The 26,447-nt window shown below is 36.1% G+C and overlaps 1 protein-coding gene across 5 annotated transcripts in view; it reads left to right on the top strand.

The window, feature by feature from the left end:
* Positions 1-26,447, top strand: part of TDRD3 (tudor domain containing 3) — a 230,561-nt gene that overhangs the window by 56,528 nt on the left and 147,586 nt on the right. For 3 of the 5 annotated variants that reach the window (XM_015098037.3, XM_012184309.5, XM_042254614.2), the window contains exons 2-3: positions 3,639-3,723; positions 8,045-8,110. The exons of 1 other annotated variant lie outside the window; for it this stretch is intronic. In XM_015098037.3, the coding sequence (XP_014953523.2) occupies positions 3,639-3,723; positions 8,045-8,110 (151 nt within the window). Of the gene's footprint in view, positions 1-219; positions 307-3,638; positions 3,724-8,044; positions 8,111-26,447 lie in introns of all 5 variants that reach the window. One more of the 5 variants, XM_060394024.1, reaches the window with a different exon arrangement.

Raw genomic sequence — 26,447 nt, 5'->3', positions numbered from 1 at the left:
GCTTGTCAATAAAATTTATTTCGATGTGTTTTTAGCTCAGAATAGTGATGAGGGGTTTTGCACTAAAATCTCTACCAGAGGAGAAGAAAAAATTGTGCCTTTGGGCTGTTTTAGTAAACAGGAGCTCTCTGGGGTTTGTTTCCTCTTTAAGGTTTTGCCCTTGGGTGTAAGTGTTCAGAGATCGCCTGTGGAAACTGATGATGATTCTCTCCCCTTAAGGTCCATGTACAGATGTGCACAGGGATCAGGTCTGGCATGCCTGCTCTGATGTGCAGTGCTTTTCCCCCAGTGACCACATTAAGGCTGGTGGGTTTTGTGTTGTTTTGTTCTTCTTTCAGTTACTGTGGTATTGTGGTGCATCTTGAATCTGATTTGGGCATTACGCTTTGCTTTTATCACTTGTTTTATTCACTGATGATACTGGAATCTTTAAATGTTTACAAAAACAAAAAAAGATTAATTTGCAAATCTCAAGTTATGTGAAAATGGTCCATTATTGACAGAAGGATCACCAAGATGTTACTAGGGAGACCTGTGAATGGGGTCTCCTGTTTCTTGATAATTATAGAGAAAGGTGTAAGGCTCAAGTCCTTTTATTTAAAAAAAATATTAAGGGTGAGGAAGGGGGACTTATAAAACTTGGAAACTGAGACTGAGCTGTATTTTATAATGTCTTATATTCAGGAAGCCTACAGGCTTCCCTTTTTATATTTTATAGAATAGGTATTTTTTCATTGTTGTAACAGTTTTGTAATTGTTAGTTAATATTAGTTTCCTGATTTTTCACCATGAAACTAGATCTATTCTTGTTTAATAAATCAATACTTTGGAGGCGCTGATTTAATTTGCCTAATTGTGCTTTTTTGTGTGTGTTGATAAAGTGCCTAGTTGATTATACAATTGGTATGTATAGATGTTGGCTTTTGTTTATGAGAACAGAGTTATATTTCTGATATTAGCATTATTTGGTAATGGACAGGGAGGCCTGGTGTGCTGCGATTCATGGGGTCACAAGGAGTCGGACACGACTGAGTGACTGAGCTGAACTGAACTGAAAAGCAGTGTGATTCCCCTGGAGGAGGAAATGGCAAACTACTCCAGTATTCTCTGGAACATTGCATGGACAGAGGAGCCTGGTGGGCTACAGTCCATGGGGGTCACAAAGAGTCAGATAAGACTTGGCACACTCACACAATGAAAAGACTGCTACACTGAGAATCGGGACGCATTTTTAACTTTGCCTTACTTAGAAGTTAGAAGTGTTGGTCACTCAGTCATGTCTGACTCTTTGCGACCCCATGGACTATATAGCCCGCCAGGCTCCTCTTTCCGTGGGGTTCTCAGGCATGAATACTGGAGTGGGTTGTGATGCCCTTCTCCAGGGCATCTTCCTGACCCAAGGATCAAACCCGGGTCTCTGACTTTGCAGGCAGATTCTTTACCATCTGAGACATCAGGGTATTTTAGGGCAAAGTTTAGGTTAACATCTTTGAAAAAAGATGCATTTTTTCTTCACCTGTAAATCTAAAGAGTTAAACTTTGAATATTTTTTAAGATTATTTCCAGTTTATCTGATATCCTGTAAGCTTTTAATTCTAAAGAGTTGCCTTTCTAGATGATGAAGTATTTTATTAGTCATTGTTTATTTCCCCATTAGCGACTCCATGGACTGCAGCCTACCAGGCTCCTCCATCCATGGGATTTTCCAGGCAAGAGTACTGGAGCGGGGTGCCATTGCCTTCTCCTAGGAATTTTGAAAGCTGTGTTTTTGTAACTACTCAGTCAGCGTTTAATATAGTACCCATATACCTATGTACTTTTGCTTCCTAAAATTGGTCTCAACCTATACTGACCTCTCATCTCTTCCCCATTTTCCAATGAGAATGTCCCAGAATGTGTTTATACTTTGTTTACTTTATGGAGATGCCCTTTCTGTGCATTCTTTTCCATTCCCTAGCCACTTTGAGCTCCTATAACATTTTGTTTGTAGTTATTTTGGCCTTGTATGGTAGCTATTTATGTGTTATGTTACGCTTTATATGAGACTGTAAATGCCTTAAAGGAAGATATTTATTTTTCATCATCTTATTACTGATTCACACACATAGTTCTTTTCATACAAATCAGGGGTTAATTAATTAATATTTGTAGAACTAAATTTTAAGATGGTTAGTGCCAGATACAGTCAGTGGCTGTGAGTGGTGAAAAATTATCAGGGTAATAAGGAAGTGAACTTACTCATTCTGAATTAAAGCAGTGTTTCAGCCATCTATGCTGCCAGCAAACATTTGTATTCCATGGTCACTCATGTACAATTTATTCTAGCCTCCTAACCATTTATTCTTAGTGACACATCTAAATACTTAATGCTTTTTTTTTTTTCTCTCTCTGTAACCCACTTAACTCCTGGCCTTCATTCATCATTGTAGTTTACCACTGCCTTAAGCTTTTAGTAGTATCTAATTTTTTAAACACATTCTTGCTTTGATTTTTATATACTTCCCTTTCTTTTACCTCCTTGATCTTATTCATAGGCTTATCAGCTTTAATTTTCTATTGCTTTTTGTACTCTATTTTTATTTCTTTTTGCTTGCTCTTTTACTTTTGAGAAATTCATCCTTTATTTCTTAAAGGCAAATGCTCTTTGATTACTGTCTTCAGGTAAAGGTGTCTTAGAATCAGACTAAGGTTGGGAGTTGATGGTGAAGTTGCTGTCCATCAACTCTGGAAGAGCCAAAGTTAGCTCTGTCAGACTAGTAGTCCTGTATCTTTTCAGTGAGAGAATATCTGTGGTTCCAATGCCGGCACCAGGGTATCTAATACTGATTACAAAAGGTGCCAAATGTTAATGGGCATTTTTACAGGTGGACTTTTGTGGGGGGATGATACGTAAATTGTAGAGTTATCAAAGAACTTCAAAATGGTTATGTTGGGCGTGGGTGAATTGGTAGAGATGATTCCCACCCAGCCTTTGGATTAAATAATTTTTCACCCTTCAGTTAATTATTGCTACAGATGAATGGTTGGTTTGGACTGAATAAAAGAACAAAGGGCAATAATACAATGAGTAAAAAACTGAAAAGAGACAGGAAAAGTAAAAGATGTAAGGTAAAAAGTTGCCTGACTTTGTGCCACTTGGAATCAGTAGTGTTTATTGAAGACTGTTAGGAACATTATGTTAGACAAAGGGGAGTTGAAAAGATAATGTGAGAAAGTATCCAAGAGGAAAGTTTTGTTGGATTAAATTTAAAACTATGCTGTTTTTAGTTCTATTTTTATAGCACATGTCAATCTCTTAAGAGTTTACTGTGTAACTAAATATTTAAGTTGGATATTTGTGTAACAGCGAAGAGGAACTTATTGATTCCTTAAGAAGCATATTGATGTTTAAATAGCTTTTCTTAGAAAGCATATTTATACTTTTATTAACACAATATCCCTTTAAAGACAAGAAAGGAAAAATATGCATTCTCCATCCTGTTCTATCAGAGATGGTAAACAGGGAGTATCAAGGACTCTTTGGTATTTGCAGTAGAAACATTTTACAGTAGAGAACAAAACTACTTGTAGACTTAAGAAAATAATTTTGGTTAACTTTGATTTTAGAAAATATTAAGCCATTTATTTTATTTTAACAGGTATCTTTCAGATGAAGGCATTGAAGCTTGCACAAGTTCTCCTGACAAAGTCAATGTAAATGACATCATCCTGATTGCTCTCAATGTAGGTTTTATTTATTAACTTATAAACATTAAAAATCTGGAAGCTATATTTATGAAAAATATCTGATAGAATAAACTGGCTTTTATAAAGTGGAGAACATCTTTCATTTTTATTGTCCATTTTAAGTTGCAGCGATGTTTGTTGAATTTGGTAATCTCATATAAGCCAATTATTAGAACTATATATTTCTTTAATGTCTATTATACAAAATCAGTGAAAAAGGGAAAAGTACAATTAAAACTTTTTCACCTTGTGATCAGTTATAGAATTTCATTACATTTATAGTAGCTATGTAATAGAAGTAAAAACTGATCATATTCATAGAAACAAATTAATATCAAATTTACATACAAACTAGCTAGGTTACAGCTTCTTGACAGTTGTATTTTTTATTTTGAAGTAGCTTTTCCTGTTGATCAAAGTAGGATATACTGTATAGTATGACTACTTCAGAAAATACAGAAAAATAAAATAAGAAAACCCAATAATTACTGTTAATGTTTTGATGCATTTTTCTTCCCTAGCTCTCTCCCTTTACCCATCTGTATAGCAGTGTCTTTTTTATAATTGAGATTGACTTTTGGATTTTTTTTGAAGAATTATAAAAATTGTTTGAAGTACAGATGTGATTAAATGAATTTTCTTTTTCAATCTTGTGGTTACCATAGTGAGAATTTTTTTCTTATCGCCTTTACAATCACAGTCTATTAAACAATGAAAGTTATATGCTATGTTATATAATCAATGAAATTCAGAAGAGAATTACTGTCTGACAAATCCATTATGTCACTGCAAAGTAGGTTTAGCATAGAGTAGAAAGGGTGGCAACTGATAATAACATATGAAATATAAATTAATATATAACTATAACTTTTTCTTTTCCAGTTATTTAAATTTTTATTTATATAATTAAATGTGAATTTAAACAGAATTTATATTTTGAAATTTATCATTGTTTTAGCAGCTTGCAGTTTTATTTAAGACAAACAGGTTTTTTAGAAATTATGTGTGTTATCCATGACTACAAATGGGGATGTTTACTAGAATTTTATCTTTCCTTAACTTGCGCCCAAATTAGTGAATTTTATTTACAAGAAATGTTACAAAGAATCCCAGTTTATTTCTTTGTTCACTAAAAGCAAAAGACCTAAATAGGAAAAAGGCTTTGTGACAATCTTCTCTTCTTATTGATATTTATATATGTAGGTAAATAGCATTGAACTATCTACAAATTGGGTAAGAAACTAAATAAAATAAGTTAACACAAAGTATTTGACCTGGTATACATAAGAGGTACGTGATGATTACTAGTGAATTAACTTGTCTTTATAATTTGCTTTAAAATTTATAAATACTCCAGTCCAAAGCTATCATGCCATGTAATAGAATTAAAGAAATACTTTTAATAAGGATGAAGTCTATACCAGACAAGTAGTCTAATTTTCAAGTTCGTAAACTTTAAGTAAAATCAGTCATATACAGTATTTCTGTTGAAATTTTTTAACTTCTGAGTGATTGCAGGATGTTAATCCCTAATTGAGAAAGACTGGCATTATTAATTCTTATATATAACCTATTACATATTGGGAGAATAATCCATGCAAAAGCTTTCTTACCTTCTCTTCCTCCTGTGGGGAACACACTAAATTAGTTCTTTTATCTAGCAGTGAACAAAGCAATAGTATGTATGTAGAGTGTTTCCTGCCCAGCAAAGTCCATTAGGCTTTTATTGGGCTGTTCAAAAAGGTACTCTGCCTAGAATGAAACAAAATTCTAGACATCTCCCCTTGAAAGCAGGTGTTTACCATAAATCACATTGTTAATACAAATAGTTTAGGCAGTAAACCACATTTTCAGTAAGGGAATGGTTCTGGTACCAAGTTCCCAGATGCCAGCTTAGGGCCAGCTTTGTAAGTGGGCCCTTCTAAAGGTAGCAGCCTTAGAGCTGCTATGTAACTCTTTTTAGCATGGATTTGTATGTTGAAAGGAGGGAGGTTTCTTAATTTTTACTCTGTAGAATGAGGAGTAAAGATTTTGAGAATAATATAGAAATTTAGCATGTAGTTTTGAATTCCTGCATTATTCAGAGCAAAATTAAGTGATAGTGTAGTCTTAAGTTACTAAATAACGTGTAATAGTAAAAAATTTTAAAGATTATTTTAAAATTTCTTTTAACATTCTGTATAGTATAAAATGCTTTGCCAAATAGATACTCTGCTGCACTTATTTGAAGAAGTAAGTCAGGAATGTTGTTTGTGTGTGCACACATGCATCCTATGGGTTAAATATTTCTCCTGAATAATGAGTTATTCACTGTAAATGTATTTTTGGACCCAGCTATTCTAGTGATCCTGATATAATGGCATCTGAATCATAAAATTGACTTTGATTTTAGGATGTTTAAAGATTTGATAGGTCATTTTCATCTTGCTAAAAGAACAATGAAATAATCTTCCTTATATGTGTCTATGATACTTTAAAAGTTCTGTGAACTTTAAATACATTGTTCCTTTCAGCATGACAACAACTTTGGAAGATAGAATTGTTAATATATTTTCGACCTTATGGCGGAATAAATTATCCAGATTTAGAGAATTTCTGACATGTCATATTAGTTAGTTACAGTACACAGTAAATGGAAGTTAGAATTTTAGTCTAGTGCTCATTTCTACAATACTTTATATAAATGCCTCATTTTATTTTACATTTTATAATTAGTGATAAAATCAGAAATGAAGGACCATGATGTATCATAAAAATTGTATATATTCTGTTTCTTATCTGTGTTTAAATATTTCAGCTTTTCTATGACTTTCAAAATAATGATTTTTTATGAACTTAGTTGTCTTATTCACTTGTTACATGCATTTAGATAATAACAGTATGCATGTTTTATATTCACTAAACATTATAGCTCACACTCATTAAATGCTTATTTTTTGTAAGTCATTGTGCTTAGTGCTTCACATGTATTATTTAATATTCAAAACAGTGAAATGCCAGGATAAGCATTTTTTCCTCATATATTGCTTAGTATTTTCAAAGTTAAAATGCGTGCAACTTGAGGTTTGGTTTATAGTTCTTTCACTCTGTTATTGGAAACTGTGCAAAGGATAAAGTATTTGGATATGGGACTTAGTTTGCCTGGCAGTTCCATTCAATGAATTGTACTTTAGGAATGATCCTTGCATTACATTGAGAAATGAAAGTCATGGTAGTAAAAAGACTGGAAAGGATCTGTGAGGGTTGTATAACATGTGTTCTTGTTTCTTAAGCTGACTATATGTGGATATTTCAAGTGAAATTATATTATTGTAGGTGTTCAAAGAAGAGTATCCTATTTATGTGTTATCCTTTTATAAATAATACAGTAATTGTAATCATCTATTGATAGTGATAGCTCTGTTAACTATTATTTAAGGAATTTTAGAAAAGTACAGATTTAGTTATTAAACTAACCTCACTGTTTCAAGCATCAAGATAATTTCTTAGCTTAAATAATTAGGCCTTTTTCATGAGTAGTATTTAGTTTTCTTCTGAATAAATTTCTTATTATTCCTTTAGTTTTCACTTCTTAAAGAAGACAGAATCCTTAAAAATTTTATGTAGACTGTGTGTGTAGTTGAAGTTTTGTTTTTGCATCAGAAATGCTATAGCTTTGTTTATCTTAGTCCTTTTTATGTTTTGCTTTGGTTTGTTGAGTAATATGTACATCTGGATTTTCGTGTAGTCAGTCATTTGTTCATCAGCTTCTATTTCTGAAATTTGTTTAGTAGGCAAACAGTACAGTCTTACAGTGACTTCTTGCTTTTGTAGTAAAGAATATTCTCTGGGATATTTGTATGTTATGTAGCTTTATGTTAGAAGTATCGCAGCCTACAGAGTAACGTACTTTCATGTCTCTGCATATCAACGTTATATAGAATTTATTTGTCGAAAATGTACTCTGTTTATTTGTTCAAAGTAGTCGTTTGGTTTTGGATTGTGACATTAATTTCTTAAGAAGTCTATATAGTTTACATAAAATCAAGTTTTAGATTTTAATAAAAGGGTACCCAGAGAAATATGACCAGATGTAAGTAAGGCCTTATATATTACTGTTCAGTTTACTAGTGTACTTTAACAGTGTATAAATGGGACTGAACATGGTTGATTTTTACATATATAGATCTCATAATCAGTTGAAATACAAGCTATATTTAACATACAGTTAAATTCTGTTACTCAGACCTTAACTAATTTTATCTTTTGTTTGTGAGTGAGATTAGATTTAGAGTCATTTTTCTCTAATTTTATTTTAATAATAATATTTTTATTTTAGACAGACTTGAGAACAATTGGCAAGAAATTCCTCCCCAGTGACATCAATGGTGGAAAGGTAGAAAAGGTAAAGAAAAATGTTAACTTCCTAAATTATGTTAAGTACAATAAATATGAACATCTACTAAATTACTGTAGTTATTTTTTGTCAAGGAAGACTGCAACTTCAAAATATTTTTGAGGGAACAAGTCACAAAGTTATCATTTTAATGACTTCCTATACATATGGAAAATTATTAAAACAAACTTTTAAGCTTTTGGTGACTTTCCAACATTTAAAAAATACTTTTGTCTTAGGAATTATAACTGTGACACACTTATTTACGTGTGAGACTTACCAGATATTATTGGAACTCAGAGGACCTTTTTGTATCTTTTTATTTTAGTATCTGTTACCATATTTATTTAATGAACTTATTGATATAGGAGTATAAGATTGTGAGAGAATGTTAGGAACAGTTTGGCAAAGCTGTGCATTTGGTTACTCCTATCATTTTTCATAACTTATGTATTTATGTTATAAATTTTTTCAGTGATTTTTTGAAATACAAGGATACAATTTTTAGATTTTAGATGCCATCTAGTCAGTCTTTTGGAGAAGGCAATGACACCCCACTCCAGTACTCCTGCCTGGAAAATCCCATGGAGGGCGGAACCCGGTAGGCTGCAGTCCATGGGGTAGCTAAGAGTTGGACGTGACTGAGCGACTTCCCTTTCACTTTTCACTTTCACGCATTGGAGAAGGAAATGGCAACCCACTCCAGTGTTCTTGCCTGGAGAGTCCCAGGGATGGGGGAGCCTGGTGGGCTGCCGTCTACGGGGTCGCACAGAGTCGGACACGACTGAAGAGACTTAGCAGCAGCAGCAGTCTTTTACTTCTTATTCATTTATATTCAATTTCTTTTTTTTAATTTAAAAATAATACAATCTGTGTCAATCAAAAATTTTATATATGCTGTTGCTCACTTTTTGAATTATTAATGAACATCTTTATAATTTGAAATACTTTGAATGTGTATGTTTTGAGTTTGAGTAAGTATTCTTATCATTTTAATACTCACGTATTTAAGATAGTTGCTATACCTTAGATATTTTAAATTTTAGATAATTTAAAAGGTATATAATGTAACAACATTTTTCACATTTTCTAAATGTTGGTCCTCATATGTGATAGGTGGTAATCATTTAGCTGGAAAGAGAACAAGAGTTTATAATCTGCCCTAGCTTTTGAAGCAGATGCTCAAGAGAAGAGAGTTCTACGGACTCCTCAGCAATTCATTTTAATGTTTAACAATACTCTATGTAAGCAAATTTAATTGTATTTTAATCTAAATTTCTTATGTTGCAACTAAAGTCTGTAATATCTTCTTTATCTTCCCTCAGGGAAATGGAGAACATCTGGGTACCTTCCCTTGTGAATAATTCTTCATATACTTGAATCTTGTAAATGTCACTGCTACAGGTTTCTTTTTGTTAAAACCGTGTATCTTGGTTCCTCTGTTTATAGTCTTAGGCATTCTATTCATCTTCATTGTTCTTCTCAGAGTCCTCTCCAGTTCCTTGCATTTCGTTTTCTGGTTGTGATAGTAGTTCTAACCTCAGTGTGCATCAGAGTCACCTTGAGGCCTGCTACAACACAGAATGCCAGCTTCCCACGTCGCCCACTGCCATGTTTCTGACTCCACTGAACTGGGAAAGAGCCTGAGAATTTGTACTTTGAACAGGCTTCTGTGGGATGTTGATTCAGCTAATCTGGAAAACACACTTGGAAAACTTCTAGGGTGTAGAACTCCAAATTAGGCAGCAGTCTTGAACAGGTCTGATGAATGCAACAATTATTCACAGAAGAAGTAACTAGTATCAAAGCAGTCACTGCATATCCTTATACTAGGCTATTTAAGAAAACTAGCATTCTGGATTATTGATTTTCCATTTTTTCTTTTTATGTCTGTAAGGATTCTCAGAACCTACCACTGTTAAAAGCTCACAGGGAAAGGTACTGCGAGAGTTTTCTCTGCTTTCTCCAACTTCTCAGAGCATTTTTGGTTCAGAAAATTTTATAAGTAGTCCCTTTAGAATTTCCTTTGAATATAGCTAACAACAATAAGATATAACTTAGAATATTTGAATCTAGAATTTTTCTATACCAAATTTTATCCTTTGAATTATTCTTAATGCTCATGTTGCTTTAGTTTGTACGTAAAATGAGAAGATACAAAATAAGCCCTTTCACTTGAAACAGAAATTGAGTGAGCCCTTTTCACATGAAACAAACCTCTGTTCCTCAGATTTGATTATATTTTCCCTTTCATTACCTGCTTCTGATACCAAATATAATTCTCTTCACAGTATTAGTGAAGATGTTTTGAAAATTAATTTTAATAGAAATTTTAGAAGCTAACCCACTGGAGTTACTCATTTGCCTTTGGTTAAAATTTCATACATTGTATAAAAATATATCTCCAGTGCTTTGACTACCTGATATGAAGAACTGGCTCATTAGAAAAGACCCTAATGCTGGGAAAGATTGAAGGCAGGAGGAGAAGGGGACAACAGAGGATGAGATGGTTGGATGGCATCACCGACTCAGTGGACATGAGTTTGAGTAAGCTCCGGGAGTTGGTGATGGACAGGGAGGCCTGGCATGCTGCAGTCCATGGGGTCACAGAGTCAGACACAGCTGAGCAGCTGAACTAAACTGCTTTTAGGCAACAATAAATGTTTAAGTAATATATATTTTTGACATGAATTACTTGTGCTCTTTGTCTATAAAGTAAGACTAATACAGTAAGAGTTACTTTATTTGTGCCTTTATCGGAATGCTTTATTACCCAGCACTTTAGCATGTTATTGGTGACAGAATCATTAAGACATGGCTCTAGACACTAAATTATATATACCTGTTGTTTAAAATAAATTTTAGTTTAATCTGTGCATAACATAAGCAGAGTATCTGAATAAGTAATCTGCCTATTCCTTGATCATGTCAGATTTTGGTATTAAATAATAATATTTTCTAATTTTCTTTTAATAATAATTAAAAAAAAGAATGAAAGAACTGGATTACCTAGTGATCTTCCAAATAGAATATGCTGGAAACTAATTTTGCAAAAACTAATTTAGAAAATTTAAAATGTGAGATAGATTAGCTATCTCAGGAAGCAGTTCTGATGAGCTTCAGATACAATGTGGAGAGGGAGAATAAAAAAATTCTGGTAACATACTGGACGGATACAGATTTTAGAATTTTTCAGCTGGACTTAAATCCTTATTCTTCTACTTATTCTATTTTTGTGACTTCTGGCAAGTTATTTAATCTTGCCAGATTTTAATTTTCTTATCATTCAAATATTATCTCCCTTATGACATTGAAGAATTAAATGAAAACCTGTGCGACTACATTGTAAATGTAGTGCAATGTGTATGACGAATATTGAGCATTATGAGACATTTAGGATGGTGTTTTTGTCCTGGACATCTAAGAATACATGAATATTTATTACCTGACATGGGTATCTTGTTACTAAGAGACCTCCAAGTGAAAGTGAAAGTTGCTCAGTTGTGTCCAGCTCTTTGTGACCCCATGGACTATACAGTCCATAGAATTCTCCAGGCCAGAATACTGGCATGGGTAGCCTTTCCCTTCTCGAAGGGATCTCCCAACCCAGGAATCGAACTGGGGTCTGCTGCATTGCAGGCGGATGCTTTACCAACTGAGCTATCAGGGAAAAAGGGAATCTAGTAAATGAGGTAAGGTGAATAGATGCTTCATTATTGACTGTGTTTTGGCCCCAGTCCCTAATGCAGAACTTTATTGTTTGAGCTAAGTTGATCTTAGTACAATGGAATCAAAGTAGGCCAGAGTCCTTCTTTGACAATTTCCACTAAGTTTCATGCCTGCCTGTGATATTACTACTTGAGAGGAAGCCAAAGCAAAAAGAATTTGAGAGCATTTGCCCCAGCTCTAAGAAGCTAATACTTAATGAGCAAAAGAAGAGAGAAGGCTGTCTTTTTACAAGCTACTTCCATTAGTCAAGTGTGGGCGCTTTTAAAGGGCTATAGTCCTGTGTCTTCCAACCCTCTTGGAAGCATATTTATTAGGTCCAGGGCTCCATACAATGTACTAGAGATTCCTCAAGACAGAGGAGCAGTATGCTTTTTAGAGCTAAATTAAAGGAATGTAGAGGAGAGGCTGCAAACTTCCTCTCCTGCAAAGTCAAAACTAAATGCTTATGATGATGCTGTGTATTGTTATTATCATAATTAATAAGACTTAGATATGGGGTTTTCAGCATTTGGAAAGAAGGCAATGGCACCCCACTCCAGTACTCTTGCCTGGAAAATCCCATGGACGGAGGAGCCTGGTAGGCTGCAGTCCATGGCGTCACTAAGAGTCAGACACGATTGAGCAACTTCACTTTTACTTTTCCCTTTCATGCATTGGAGAAGGCAATGGCAACCCACTCCAGTGTTCTTGCCTGGAGAATCCCAGGGACGGGGGAGCCTGGTGGGCTGCCGTCTATGGGGTCGCACAGAGTCGGACACGACTGAAGTGATTTAGCAGTAGCAGATATGGGGTTTTCAGCATTTGGAAAGAAGGCATGGAGAAAGCTATGGTTTGATAAGAGAGATGGCAGGACTATAGTTAGGAGAAGACAGTTAATCCTGGAACACTGAATTGACATCTTTTTTGCTGTTAAGACAAACTGGGACCTTCAGAAGGGCATTGTTACCTGGAGTTTGAAACTGAAGTTTTAAATTCTATTAATTATCACTGATTATTTTGGGAGGAAGTAAGAGGGCAAAAATTGCAAGTTAACTTTGTTTTTAATTAATGTAATAGTTTTGTGCACATTCTTTTCTCTTCCCTCCCATTCATTTTTAAATTGTATTTTGCAGTTCAAATGTTTTCTCAATAAGGTTGCTCATAACCTTGATGCAAGGGTTTCAGACAAATTTAAAAAGTGGTGAGAGTGAGAAGATGATACTTTTTTCCAGGCTTCTAAGTCTAAGCTAGATTTTCCTGTAGGCAGTTTGTGTTTAATTTTTAGTCCATAAAAATTTTTTAGCACAGAGCAATATGTGCCAGGGAAGCCATATACTGCAATTTAGGGCAGGCTTTGTATTTCTAGATATGACAGGGCCCTAGAATATTTAATGGAGTGGATTGCCATTTCCTTCTCCAGCAGATCTTCCCGACCCAGGGATCGAACCCAGGTCTCCCCCATTGTAGACAGATGCTTTACTGTCTGAGCCACCTGGGAAGTCCCTTGTATTTCTAGATGTGACAGGGCCCTAGAATATTTAGCTTCTCAGCTAAAAATCATGGAAAAAAGTCATGACAGAAAGGAAGTAAAACATATACTTCCTATAAAACTGTTTAATATTTTTTGTATTCTTTTTCAAGTTTAATATTTTGCTTGTAGTTATTTTCATAGCTTTGCCTTTGAACCAAGGTGTAGAAGTTAATTATAAAATATAGGTTAATGTAAAAACACTTTATTACCAATCCAGGTATGTGAGGACTTTTATGCATTATTGTGGAGCCCTAACAGGAAAGGCTTTTCAGATCTGTGGGGTTTTTTTTCATCTAAGTTCTAGAACTGACAGTTTGTATGTGCATTTTTAGAGACCTAATTTTGGGGATAAAATTGACCTTCTCAAAGCCTCAGCAACACCAACATCAACCACAAGATGGCTTCACTGGCTTAAAATTCAATCTGAATGCCCTCTCACTGATGGTATAGAACTTGGATGTTTTTAAAAAGAAAAATAATTGAAAAATATTTTAAAGTTTTAATTTAAATAAATTGTATCATGTTTCATATGTTAATCTGTTATATGCTAAATAATGTGATTTACTAGTGTTTCTTTTAGTGAGTTATTAAAATTAAACATGCATTTTTAATTTGAGAAAAAAAATGTTTACTGAAACTGATTTTACCATGCTTTATTTACAAGTGTTTGATGGTGATTATTAGTAGGACTTCTGTGGAGTTTAAAAACAATGCACAAAGAATATATATAGAATATATATTAAGCCAATACTCTGATAATTGAAAAATGAACTGTTCACTTTGTTTTAATTCTCTCAGAGAACAAACAGCTATAGAGGTGAACGATGGAAATAGGAAAATGACACACTGGCAGGAGTGTTACTTTTGACTGGAGTGTCACAGTGTTTCTTGTAATTGGTTGGCTGCAATTACTTTGATTGAATAAAGCAAATTATGTGCTGTGCTGTTACTTTGATGTATAAATTGATGCTTTTTCAGGCGATCTCAAGGGAAAACCTATTCAAGGTTATGTTGTCTTTTTGTCAGTTACTAGGCATTTAAAAATGCTTTAGAAAGCATCACTATGAACAAAGCTAGTGGAGGTGTTGGAATTCCAGTTGAGCTATTTTAAATCCTGAAAGATGATGCTATGAAAGTGCGGCACTCAATATGCCAGCAAATTTGGAAAACTCAGCCGTGGCTACAGGCCTGGAAAAGGTCAGTTTTCATTCCAATCCCAAAGAAAAGCAATGTCAAAGAATGCTCAAACTACCGCACAGTTCCACTCATCTCACACGCTAGTAAAGTAATCCTCAAAATTCTCCAAGCCAGGCTTCAGCAGTACGTGAACAGTGAACTTCCTGATGTTCAAGCTGGTTTTAGAAAAGGCAGAGGAACCAGACATCAAACTGCCAACATCCGCTGGATCATCAAAAAAGCAAGAGAGTTCCAGAAAAACATCTATTTCTGCTTTATTGACTATGCCAAAGCCTTTGATTGTGTGGATCACAATAAACTGTGGAAAATTCTGAAAGAGATGGGAATATCAGACCACCTGGCCTGCCTCTTGAGAAATCTGTATGCAGGTCAGGAAGCAAGAGTTAGAACTGGACATGGAACAACAGACTAGTTCCAAATAGGAAAAGGAGTACGTCAAGGCTGTATATTGTCACCCTGCTTATTTAACTTCTATGCAGAGTACATCATGAGAAACGCTGTGCTGGAAGAAGCACAAGGTGGAATCAAGATTGCCAGGAGAAGTATCAATATCCTCAGATATGCAGATGACACCCTTATGGCAGAAGTGAAGAGGAACTAAAAAGCCTCTTGATGAAAGTGAAAGAGGAGAGTGAAAAAGTTGGCTTAAAGCTCAACAGTCAGGAAACTAAGATCGTGGCATCTGGTCCCATCACTTCATGGGAAATAGATGGGAAACAGTGTCAGACTTTATTTTTTTGGGCTCCAAAAGCACTGCAGATGGTGATTGCAGCCATGAAATTAAAAGACGCTTACTCCTTGGAAGAATAGTTTTGACCAACCTAGATAGCATATTCAAAAGCAGAGATATTACTTTGCCAACAAAGGTCCATCTAGTCAAGGCTCTGGTTTTTTCAGTGGTCATGTATGGATGTGAGAGTTGAACTGTGAAGAAGGCTGAACACCGAAGAATTGATGCTTTTGAACTGTGCTGTTGGGGAAGACTCTTGAGAGTCCCTTGGACTGCAAGGAGATCCAACCAGTCCATTCTGAAAGAGATCAGCCCTGGGATTACTTTGGAAGGAATGATGCTAAAGCTGAAACTCCAGTACTTTGGCCACCTCATGCGAAGAGCTGATTCATTGGAAAAGACTCTGATGCTGGGAGGATTGGGGGCAGGAGGAGAAGGGAATGACAGAGGATGAGATGGCTGGACGGCATCACTGACTCGATGGACATGAGTCTGAGTGAACTCCGGGAGCTGGTGATGGACAGGGAGGCCTGGAGTGCTGCGATTCATGGGGTCCCCAAGAGTCGGTCACGCTGAGCAACTGAACTGAACTGAGGCATTTAAAATGTCTTGTTTTTATATTTTCTAAGGGGTAGAAACTTTTAGTTCTAGTATATACCATATTACGATTCAGAAAGTTTTTCTTTTATTATTATTTATTTATATGTTTAAACTCTTAATGTGTATGAATATCCCTTGAAAAATTTGAGATCAGGATTAGAGACTACCTTTCCAAAGCTATTTCTTTCAGTTCCTTTTGCTTTTAGTCTGTTTTCTTCTTGGCCTTTTTTGCTACAAGCCCCTAACTTACCTAGGAGAACCCTGGTTTTCTGTAAACACATCTTCTCCTCTTTGTCTTTATTGAGAACCTGCTTTATGACAGGTCCCATGTTAAATAATTTATCTGTGTAATCTTCAGAACAGCACTGAAAAGTAGAAATTATTATAAACTTCAGTTTTACTTTAGAGATGAGGGAATCACAGCTTGTCTAAAATGATAGTTTTTTGTTGCTATAGGACCTTAATAATTGCTATGTGAGTGGGATGTTCTTCTCTCAACTGCCTTGCAAACTGCTGTTTAGTCTTCAAATTCCAACTTGAATGCCATTCTCTTCTAATTTTCTTGGTCTCTTTCATCCATGATGGATTCATGTTGATGTATGGCAAAACCAATACAATATTGTAAAAAATTTTTAAAAAAAGAATTAATATTCTCATTGCCCTTTTTACCTACATATTTTTAGTATGTAATAAATTTTTATCATAGTTTTAGAATGTGTAATAGAAAGAAGACAGAGTTTGGTGTTAGGCATATCTTAGTTTGAATTCTAATTCTGCCTCTTCTGGCTGAGTAACCTCTGTTAAAATACTGTGCTTTCAGTTTTCTCATTTAAGACATGCAAATGATCCTAATATACTTTTCAGTTCTGGAGGTAAATTAACTTATGTGAAAATACTGCCACATTTTCTGGTATATCTGCTAAGTGCTAAATAAATTATGGTAAAAAACTATGGTAAGAAACAAAAAACCAGGAAATTTATTTATCAAACAGTTTTTGAATGTATATTTGTGCTATGTGCAGGGGCTTTGAGAGCAACAGGACAATCCCTGCCTACTAATAAGAAATCAAGAAACCAACAGTTATCAGTATAGTGGAACAAATGCTGTGTATGTATAAGGAAGGGATGGCCATCTCAGCTTGACGAGCTTAGTGTGATGAGGTGGAGAAGTTGGTTTTCTTGCTAGATTGTTAGTTTTTAGGCTTGTAATTCTCAGTAAAAGAATAATAGGCAGATCCATAATTGGGGGGTATATTTAATATCTTATGATGGGAAGGTATATTTGGTGTGTGTTTAAAGATAATATATGTATACGCATTCATACACACATTATTTCTGTTTTGATAATAAAGCTACCAAAATAAGATTTTTTTTTGGATACAAACTATAGAAAATAACATTTGACAAAATCTTCTTGGCTGATAAAAATATATACAAGATAAATATAGATAACATTTATGATTCCTAGAACTTGGATCCCTTCCTTTGTTTGGGGGAGTTTCCCACTTTCAAATTCTTCGTGGTGTAGAAGAAAATGCCAGTTGCTTTTCCCCAGCATCCTTTGCACCTATGCTGTGGACATGGACCTCAGCTCTACTAGTCAGGTATAGCTGCACAGGATATGGGTTAGTTGTACAGAAAAGCAGGAACTGTGGTGAATTTTCTCTGGTGGTAGTAGAAGCTACAGCAAGATTGATAGCTGCAGGAGTGCTGGGGTCAGTGTCCAGGGATTGATAGCACAAAGAATAGAGCTAGATGTTTGAGTGTGCTGAATCTAGCTTATTTCATCTCATGAATGTTGATTATCAGCATCTCTTCCCTGATTAGAGGTCAGTAGTTGAAATCAGCTATGTTGTTGTTGTTCAGTCGCTCAGTTGTGTCCAACTTTTTGTGACCCCATGGACTGCAGCATGCCAGGCTTCCCTGTCCTTCACTACCTCCTGGAGTTTGCTCAAACTCATGTCCATTGTGATGCGTTCCAACCATCTCATCCTCTGTTGTCCCCTTCTCCTCCTGCCTTCGATCTTTCCCAGCATCAGGGGATTTTCCAGTGAGTCGGCTCTTTGCATCAGGTGGACAAAGTATTGGAGCTTCAGCTTTAGCATCAGTCTTTCCAATGAATATTCAGGGTTAATATCCTTTAGGACTGACTAGTTTGAATTTAGCTATGGAAATTGGCAAATTCTACAAATTAGAGCTTCTTCTCTATTCTTCATATCCCAAAGTGTTTCATCACCATACCACTGCCATCAAACCAGTTCTGTGGTTTGATTTTCAGTTTTTCTTGCTGTGAAACCTACAGACCTAGTTTTCTAATTTTACTACCACTTCTGTAAACTGCCCAATGTCTTACTTTCAAAATGTTATGTAAATTACTTGAACAATTTAAATATAATATTTGATATATGCTAGCATATATACTGGTATATATACCAGTAAAAGCCTTTGACTGTGTAGATCACAACAAACTGTGGAAAATTCTTTGAGATGGGAATACCAGACCACCTGACCTGCCTCCTAAGAAATCTGTATGCAGGTCAAGAGCAACAGTTAGAACCAGACATGGAACAACAGACTGGTTCCACACTGGGAAGGAGTATGTCAAGGCTATATATTGTCACCCTGCTTATTTAACTTGTATGCATAGTACATCATGCAGAATGCTGGGCTGGATGAAGCACAAACTGGAATCAAGATTGCCGGGAGAAATGCCAATAACCTCAGATAAGCAGATGGTACCACCTTAATGGCAGAAAGTGAAGAAGAACTAAAGAGCCTCTTGATGAAAGTGAAAGAGGAGAGTGAAAAATTTGGCTTAAAATTCAGCATTCAGAAAACTAAGATCATGGCATCCAGTCCCATCACTTCATGGCAAACAGATGAAACAATGGAAACAGTGACAGACTTTATTTTTCTGGAATCTAAAATCACTGCAGGTAGTGGCCTGCAGCCATGAAATTAAAAGACGATTGATCCTTGGAAGAAAAGTTTTGACCAACCTAGAACATATTAAAAAGCAGAGATGTTACTTTACCAACAAATATTCATCTAGTCAAAGCTATGGTTTTTCTAGTGGTCATGTATGTATGTGAGAGTTGGACTATAAAGAAAACTGAGTGCTGAAGAATTGATGTTTTTGAACTGTGGTGTTGGAGAAGATTCTTGAGAGTCCCTTGGACAGTAAGGAGATCAAACCAGTGAATTCTAAAGGAAGTCTGTCTTGACTATTCATTGGAAGGACTGATGTTGAAGCTGAAACTCCAATATGTTGTCCACCTGATGTGAAGAACTGACTCATTGGAAAAGACCCTGATGCTGGGAAAGATTGAAGGCAGGAGGAGAGGGGAATGACAGAGGATGAGATGGTTGAATGGCATCACCAACTCGATGGACATGAGTTTGAGCAAGCTTCAGGAGTTGGTGATGGACAGGGAAGCCTGTCATGCTGCAGTCCATGGGGTTGCAAAAAGTGTGACTCGACTGAGTGACTGAACAGTTTGTCTGTTGTAACATGCTTCAGATAGCTCTAACGTATGTCCATTTGTAAGTACCTGATATTCATTGATTTTTCTCTTTTGCATAATAGTAAACAATTCCCTGGTGGCTCAGATAGTAAAGGTCTGCCTCCTATGCTGGAGATCCAAGTTTGATCCCTGGGTTAGGAGGATCCCCTGGAGAAGCAAATGGCAACCCACTCCAGTATTCTTGCCTGGAGAATCCCATGGACATAGGAGCCTGGCAGGCTACAGTTCATGGGGTCCCAAAGAATCAGACATGACTGAGCGAATTCATTTTCCTTTCCTTTAAACTATTTAAACATACGTAGTTTATTCATTGTCCTGTTGATGGATATTTAGATGTGTTTCTTTTTTTCCTCTTTTTTTCTTTAAATAATAGATGCAGTACTACTGCTTCTAGGAACAAACATATATTTTTCCTGATGCATGTTCCCTTATATTCTTAAGGGAGTATAATGAGGAATTGAGTCATTGTATGCTAGAGTAAGCCAGCATTCAACTTTACCAGGTAATGCCAAATTATTTTTCAAAGTGATTGTACTAATTTGTATTACCATCAGTAGTGTATGCAGATCCCATTGATCTGTGTCTTTTGTGGCACTTGATATTATGAAATTTTTATAATTTTGGGGTTGTAAAATATGTTATTCTTCTTCAGGCTATTCTGTCCCTAATGGCCCCTTTCCCAAGAAAGCTTTTACAATCAAATGATGAAGTTTGTTAAAATGGGTCAGAGTTTTGATTGAAATTGCGTTGAATCTGCATATGAGCTTAAAGACAGTTGACATCTTTATGATTACTGCTAATAAGTATTAAGTGAAATGCTGGTTAGCTGCCTTTCTAAAGAGGATAAAATAAAGGCCTTATATGTAGTATTTGCCACTATTTTTAATATAAAAATTCCTGCAATGGATGATTATAAGCTCTACCAGCCAACCTTTTTGACACCAGGGTTCGGTTTAGTGGAGGAGATGGTTTCAGGAAGATTCTCTGTCATAAGGGAGGGGCGGTGCAACCTAGATCCATCACATGCACAATTCACAGTTGGTTTCTTGCTCCTGTGAGAATCTCACGCCCCTGCTGATCTTGCAGGAGGTGGAGCTCAGTTGGTGATGCCAGTGTGGAGAGGAGCCTGACTGTAGTACATGGAGCCACTGAAAAGTCGGACACCACGTAGTGACTAAATAGCAGTAACTCCTGTTGCGGGGCACAGGCTCTGGGTGCGTGGGCTTCAGCAGTCGTGGTACACAGACTCAGTAGTCGTGGCTCACTGGTCTAGGCAGGCTCTGCAATGCAGGCTCAGTAGTTGTGGCACGTGGGCTTAGTTGCTCTGTGGCACGTGAGATCTTCCCAGACCAAGGATCGAACCCAAGTCCCCTGCATTGGCAGGCAGATTCTTACCCACTGTACCATGAGGGAAGCCCTTCACAATTCATTGAAAGTATATAGGTTGTGTATCTTTCGCAGGCTTTATAACTGGAACTTCCTATTTTGTTGTTGTAAATGTTATTAAAAAAATACTGCTTTTTTTTCCTCTGTTATTAGTACACAGAAAGGTAACTGATAGTTGTATGTTAATTTTAAATTTGCTACCTTATACTTATTATTCTTCAATGAACATGAGTTTGAGTGAACTCTGGAAGATGATGAAGAACAGGGAAGCCTGAGTTGGACAAAAGTTAGCTACTGAATAACAACAACTTATTGTTCTTGATAATATATCTGTGTATTCTTTTATGTTTTCTCTAGAAACATGCCTTTTGACACTTCACATGAATGGAATCGCATAATATATGCTTTGTTGTATTTGGCTTCTTTCACTTGATGGTGGTTTAGTCACTAAGTCATGTCCGACTCTTGAGACCTCATGGACTGTAGCCTGCCAGGCTCCTCTGTCCATGGGATTCTCCAGGCAAGAATACTGGAGTGGCTTGCCATTTCCTTCTCCAGGGAATCTTCCTGACCCAGGAATTAAACCTGGGTCTCGTGCATTGCAGGCATTTCTTTACTGACTGAGCTGTGTGAATCTGTGATGTAAGCATGTGTCAGTAGTTTGCTACCATTTATTGCTCAGTAGCATTCCACTGTATGGTCTTACTTCTTTCTTTCCACTCTCGAGCTGATGGACTTTGAGATTGGTGTGCATAGGTCTCTTGCTGTTTTTTCGTTTCTACTGAAAGTGTGTTTGTGTTTTTATTATTATTACTCCTTAAATTATTTACTTGCATCTTTACTCTTTGCTTCCTGGTCAGTCTTGCTCAGTACTTTGTTAACCCTGATTATATTTTTAGTTTGCTATTTCATTTATTTATTTATTTCATTTATTTATCTTAATTTTCTTCTTTCTTGTACCTTATTTGGATTCATTCTGTTCTCTTTGCATCTGGTTACTTTAACTCATTATTTTCCTTTATTTTCTAATATAAGCATCTGGAGGCTATTAATTTTTCTTCTACCACTGCTTTAACTATATCTCAGTGGTTTTATACATGTTATTTTCAATATCAATCAGTCCTAAATATTTTTCAGTTTATATTAAGATTTCTTCTTTAATTGTAGAATATTACCTTTTTTTCTTTCTGTTATAGATTTCTAATTCAGTTATATTGTGATCAGAGAATTTTGACTGAAAGATAGCTGTATTTGCAGTTTTGTAGAGGCTTACATTATGGCTTGATATATATTTATTAATTTCACATGCTTGCTTCAGCAAAATGTTTTATTTCTTAGTTCTTAGGTTCACAGTTCTATGTAAATTCTCTAGATTAGGCTTACTGTTTTGTAATGTGTGTTTTATAATTCTAAATTCTCAACTCCTTGTCTTAAGTTTTTGAAAAAATATCTTTTTGTGATTCTCAGGTTTCATGGCTTATTTCCATGTATCATGATATTTTCTTATAATTTTATGTTTATTTATCTTTCTGCATGGAACTCTTGGGCATTTGAATCATAAAAGCTGGTAGAAGGGATTATGGAGTTACTGTGGTGCTATTAATTTACAGTGAATTAAGATTCTGGCTAAGGTTAACTTTGTTACTTTTCCACTAGCTCAAAGCTGAGGCTTTCAACTGCAGTGTTGTTACTACAAGAAACAAATATAGATCTTCTCTGGAGAAAAATGCTTTCCAGATTGGGACTTACTGTAGATGTCTACATGGGTGACATGAGAAAAGTTATAAAATTTCTAACATTTACGGTTTTCTTTCATTTCAGTTTTATTAAGTCTGATACCATCCTTAGGGTGGTAGCTGCTGCTGCTGCTGCTGCTAAGTCGCTTCAGTTGTGTCTTGACTCTGTGTGACCCCATAGACGGCAGCCCACCAGGCTCCCCCATCCCTGGGATTCTCCAGGCAAGAACACTGGAGTGGGTTGCCATTTCCCTCTCCAATGCATGAAAGAGAAAAGTGAAAGTGCAGTCGCTCAGTCGTGTCCGACTCCTTGCTACCCCATGGACTGCAGCCCACCAGGCTTCCCCGTCCATGGATTCTCCAGGCAAGAGTACTGGAGTGGGGTGCCACAGAGGGTGTGACAAATAATACTATCTTTTCTGCTTGCTTCCTTTCTTACCCCTATTTTATTATCAAATTTTATAAAAATGATACTGAGTTAATTTAACAGAGCAAAGAAGTAGGTAAGAAGGAGGGCATCATAGAAATGTATCCTTTAGGCTTTTAAAGCAGCTAAAGGGAGAACCAATATTTCATATTTCAAGGCAACTTGAAATGATCCAGATGCTTGGATCCTCAGGTAGGGATGTGAATAGTCTAGCAAAAACTTCTTGATACAAAATATGAGCATATGAAAAAATGAGCCTCTCAAAATCTCTACTGAAGCCACAGGAAATGGTTTCAGAAGTAGTGACAGAGTAAAGAAAAATAAATTGTGGTTTTAACTACTTAAAAAGGACTGTGGAGGGTGAAATGTTTTATTCTCTTAATTTTAACACACTTTGCAATAATGATGGAAGATTTAACAGAACTTAATCACACTGTCTTCAAGAAAATTAGAGATACCAAGGGACCATTTCATGCAAAGAAAGGCACAATAAAGGACAGAAATAGTATGGACCTAACAGAAGCAGAGGGAGAAGGCAATGGCACCTCACTCCAGTACTCTTACCTGGAAAATCCCATGGATGGAGGAACCTGGTAGGCTACAGTCCATAGGGTCGCTGAGGGTTGGACACGACTGAGCGACTTCACTTTCACTTTTCACTTTTCATGCATTGGAGAGGGAAATGGCAACCCACTCCAGTGTTCTTGCCTGGAGAATCCCAGGGACAGGGGAGCCTAGTGGGCTGCCGTCTATGGGGTCGCACAGAGTTGGACACGACTGAAGTGACTTAGCAGCAGCAGCAACAGAAGCAGAAGATATTAAGAAGAGATGGCAAGAATACACAGAAGAACTATACAAAAAGGATCTTCATGACTCAGATAACCATGATGGTATGATCACTCACCTAGAGCCAGACATCCTTGAATGTGAAGTCAAGTGAGCCTTAGGAAGCATCACTATGAACAAAGCTAGTGGAGGTGATGGAATTCCAGTGGAGCTATTTCAAATCCTAAAAGATGATGCCGTGAAAGTGCTGCACTCGATAGGCCAGCAAATTTGGAAAACTCAGCAGTGGCCGCAGGACTGGAAAAGGTCAATTTTAATTCCAGTACCAAAGAAAGGCAGTGCCAAACAATGTTCAAACTACCACACAATTACACTCATCTCACATGTTAGCAAAGTAAGGCTCAAAATTCTCCAAGCCAGACTTCAGCAGTGCGTGAACTGAGAACTTCCAGATGTTCAAGCTGAATTTAGAAAAGGCAGAGGAACCAGAGATCAAATTGCCAACATCCACTGGATCTTCAAAAAAGCAAGAGAGTTCCAGAAAAGCATCTACTTCTACTTCATTGACTATTAAGGCCTTTGACTGTGTGGATCACAACAAATTGTTGAAAATTCTTCAAGAGATGGTAACACCAGACCACCTGACCCGCCTCTTAAGAAATCTGTATACAGGTCAGGAAGCAACAGATAGGACTGGACATGGAGCAAAGGACTGGTTCCAAATTGGGGAAGGAGTACGTCAAGGCTGTATGTTGTCAGCCTGCTTATATGACTTATGACTTATATGCAGAATACATCATGCAAAATGCCGGGCTGGATGAAGGACAAGCTGGAATCAAGGTTGCTGGGAGATACCTCAGATATGCAGATGAAACCACCCTTATGGCAGAAAGTAAAGAAGAACTAAAGAGCCTCTTGATGAAAGTTAAAGAGGAGAGTGAAAAAGTTGGCTTAAAACTCAGCATTCAAAAAACTAAGATCATGACATCTGGTTCCATCACTTCATGGCAAATAGATGGGGAAACAATGGAAACAGTGACTGACTTTATTTTTTGGGGCTCCACAATCACTGCTGATGGTGACTGCAGCTATGAAATTAAGACGCTTGCTCCTTGGAAGAACAGCTATGACCAGCCTAGACAGCATATTGAAAAGCAGAGACATTACTTTGCTGACAAAGGCCCATCTAGTCAGAATTATGGTTTTCCCAGTAGTCATGTATGTATGTGAGAGTTGGACCATAAAGCTGAGCAACAAAGAATTAATGCTTTTGAACTGTGGTGTTGGAGAAGACTCTTGAGAGTCCCTTGGACTGCAAGGATATCCAGCCAGTCCATCCTAAAGGAAATCAGTCTTGACAATTCATTGGAAGGACTGATGCTGAAGCTGAAACTCTAATACTTTGGCCACTTGATGTGAAGAGCTGACTCATTTGAAAAGACTCTGATACTGGGAAAGATTGAAGGCTGGAGGAGAAGGGGATGACTGAGGATGAGATGCTTGGATGGCATCACAGACTTGATGGACACTTTGAGTAAGCTCCAGGAGCTGGTGATGGACAGGGAGGCCTGGCGAGCTGTAGTCCCTTGCATCGAACACAACTGACTGATTGAACTGAACTGAATCATACTCAGGAAGTTCTTTGTTTACAACCCTCTTAAAGGGTTGACAGATATTGTGATGCTTATGTTGTTAGGTATTGATAAATTCATTCCTCAAGGAAGTTGATAAAATTATAAAAAGAAATGGCTGGAAGATTTTTCATAGTATCATAGAATGTCTAAGTTTAAATAATTTCCTAACCTGTGTTCAGACTATAGGTATGTGGTTCTATGTCATCCAAACTTTGGAGAGTCTGATTGTAAATAAGAATATTATTTAACATGATCAATAAATTAATAAACTAACACAGTCATTTAAATCTGATATTCCATATTAGTTGAGATGGCTAGACTTCAGATGACATAGATGACAAAGACAGATGTCTATTAACCAAAGGAAAGGAAGGAATGAAGTGTAGATGACTTCTTTATAGCCTCAGAGAATATTTCCAGTATATACCTCATATTGTTTATTAGAATTAGAGCTCTTTCTTCTTAAATATTAAAAGATTTGTAATGATTTCTTTAACTTGCTCCTTCTTGCTCATGTAAAAGTGAAAATCAAATGTTAAAGAAATCTTGGGCAAAAATTAGCCCTTATTTTTTGTTACTTTCATTTAAATTGGATATCTTTTTTTACTCTAGGGTTGCTCTTGACACTTGAAGAAGGATTTGAAAGTTAGTTCTCATTCAGTTTTGTGGGTGCTTTTACTTTTTTTTTAATTTTAATTTTTGTATTTTTAATTAATTTTTTTCTTTTACTTTATTTTACTTTACAATACTGTATTGGTTTTGCCATACATCAACATGAATCTGCCACGGGTGTACATGTGTTCCCAATCCTGAACCCCCCTCCAGGATACAGGGTTAAAGTTAGGATTTAGAATCTTTGCATTTTATTCTGTGTTTTATTTAGATCTAGTACTTCCCTATTTTTTGACTGCTTTGTATAATTAACTGTATATTATAAACATTAAAATGAAAAAATGATTTTATCTGATCTTTTATTTATATTTTAGAATCTTTCTGAATTGTGTGGAATTAGTCTTAAGACCTGTTGTTTCAAATTGAGAATCGACTATAAAAGACTGTAATTCAGGAGTCTCTCAGGAGAGTCTAA

This window comes from Ovis aries, chromosome 10, assembly GCF_016772045.2.
Source record: "Ovis aries strain OAR_USU_Benz2616 breed Rambouillet chromosome 10, ARS-UI_Ramb_v3.0, whole genome shotgun sequence".
NCBI classification, from domain to species: domain Eukaryota; kingdom Metazoa; phylum Chordata; class Mammalia; order Artiodactyla; family Bovidae; genus Ovis; species Ovis aries.
The sequence above is the reverse complement of the archived record's forward strand: the minus strand, read 5'-3'. Positions and strand labels throughout refer to the sequence as shown.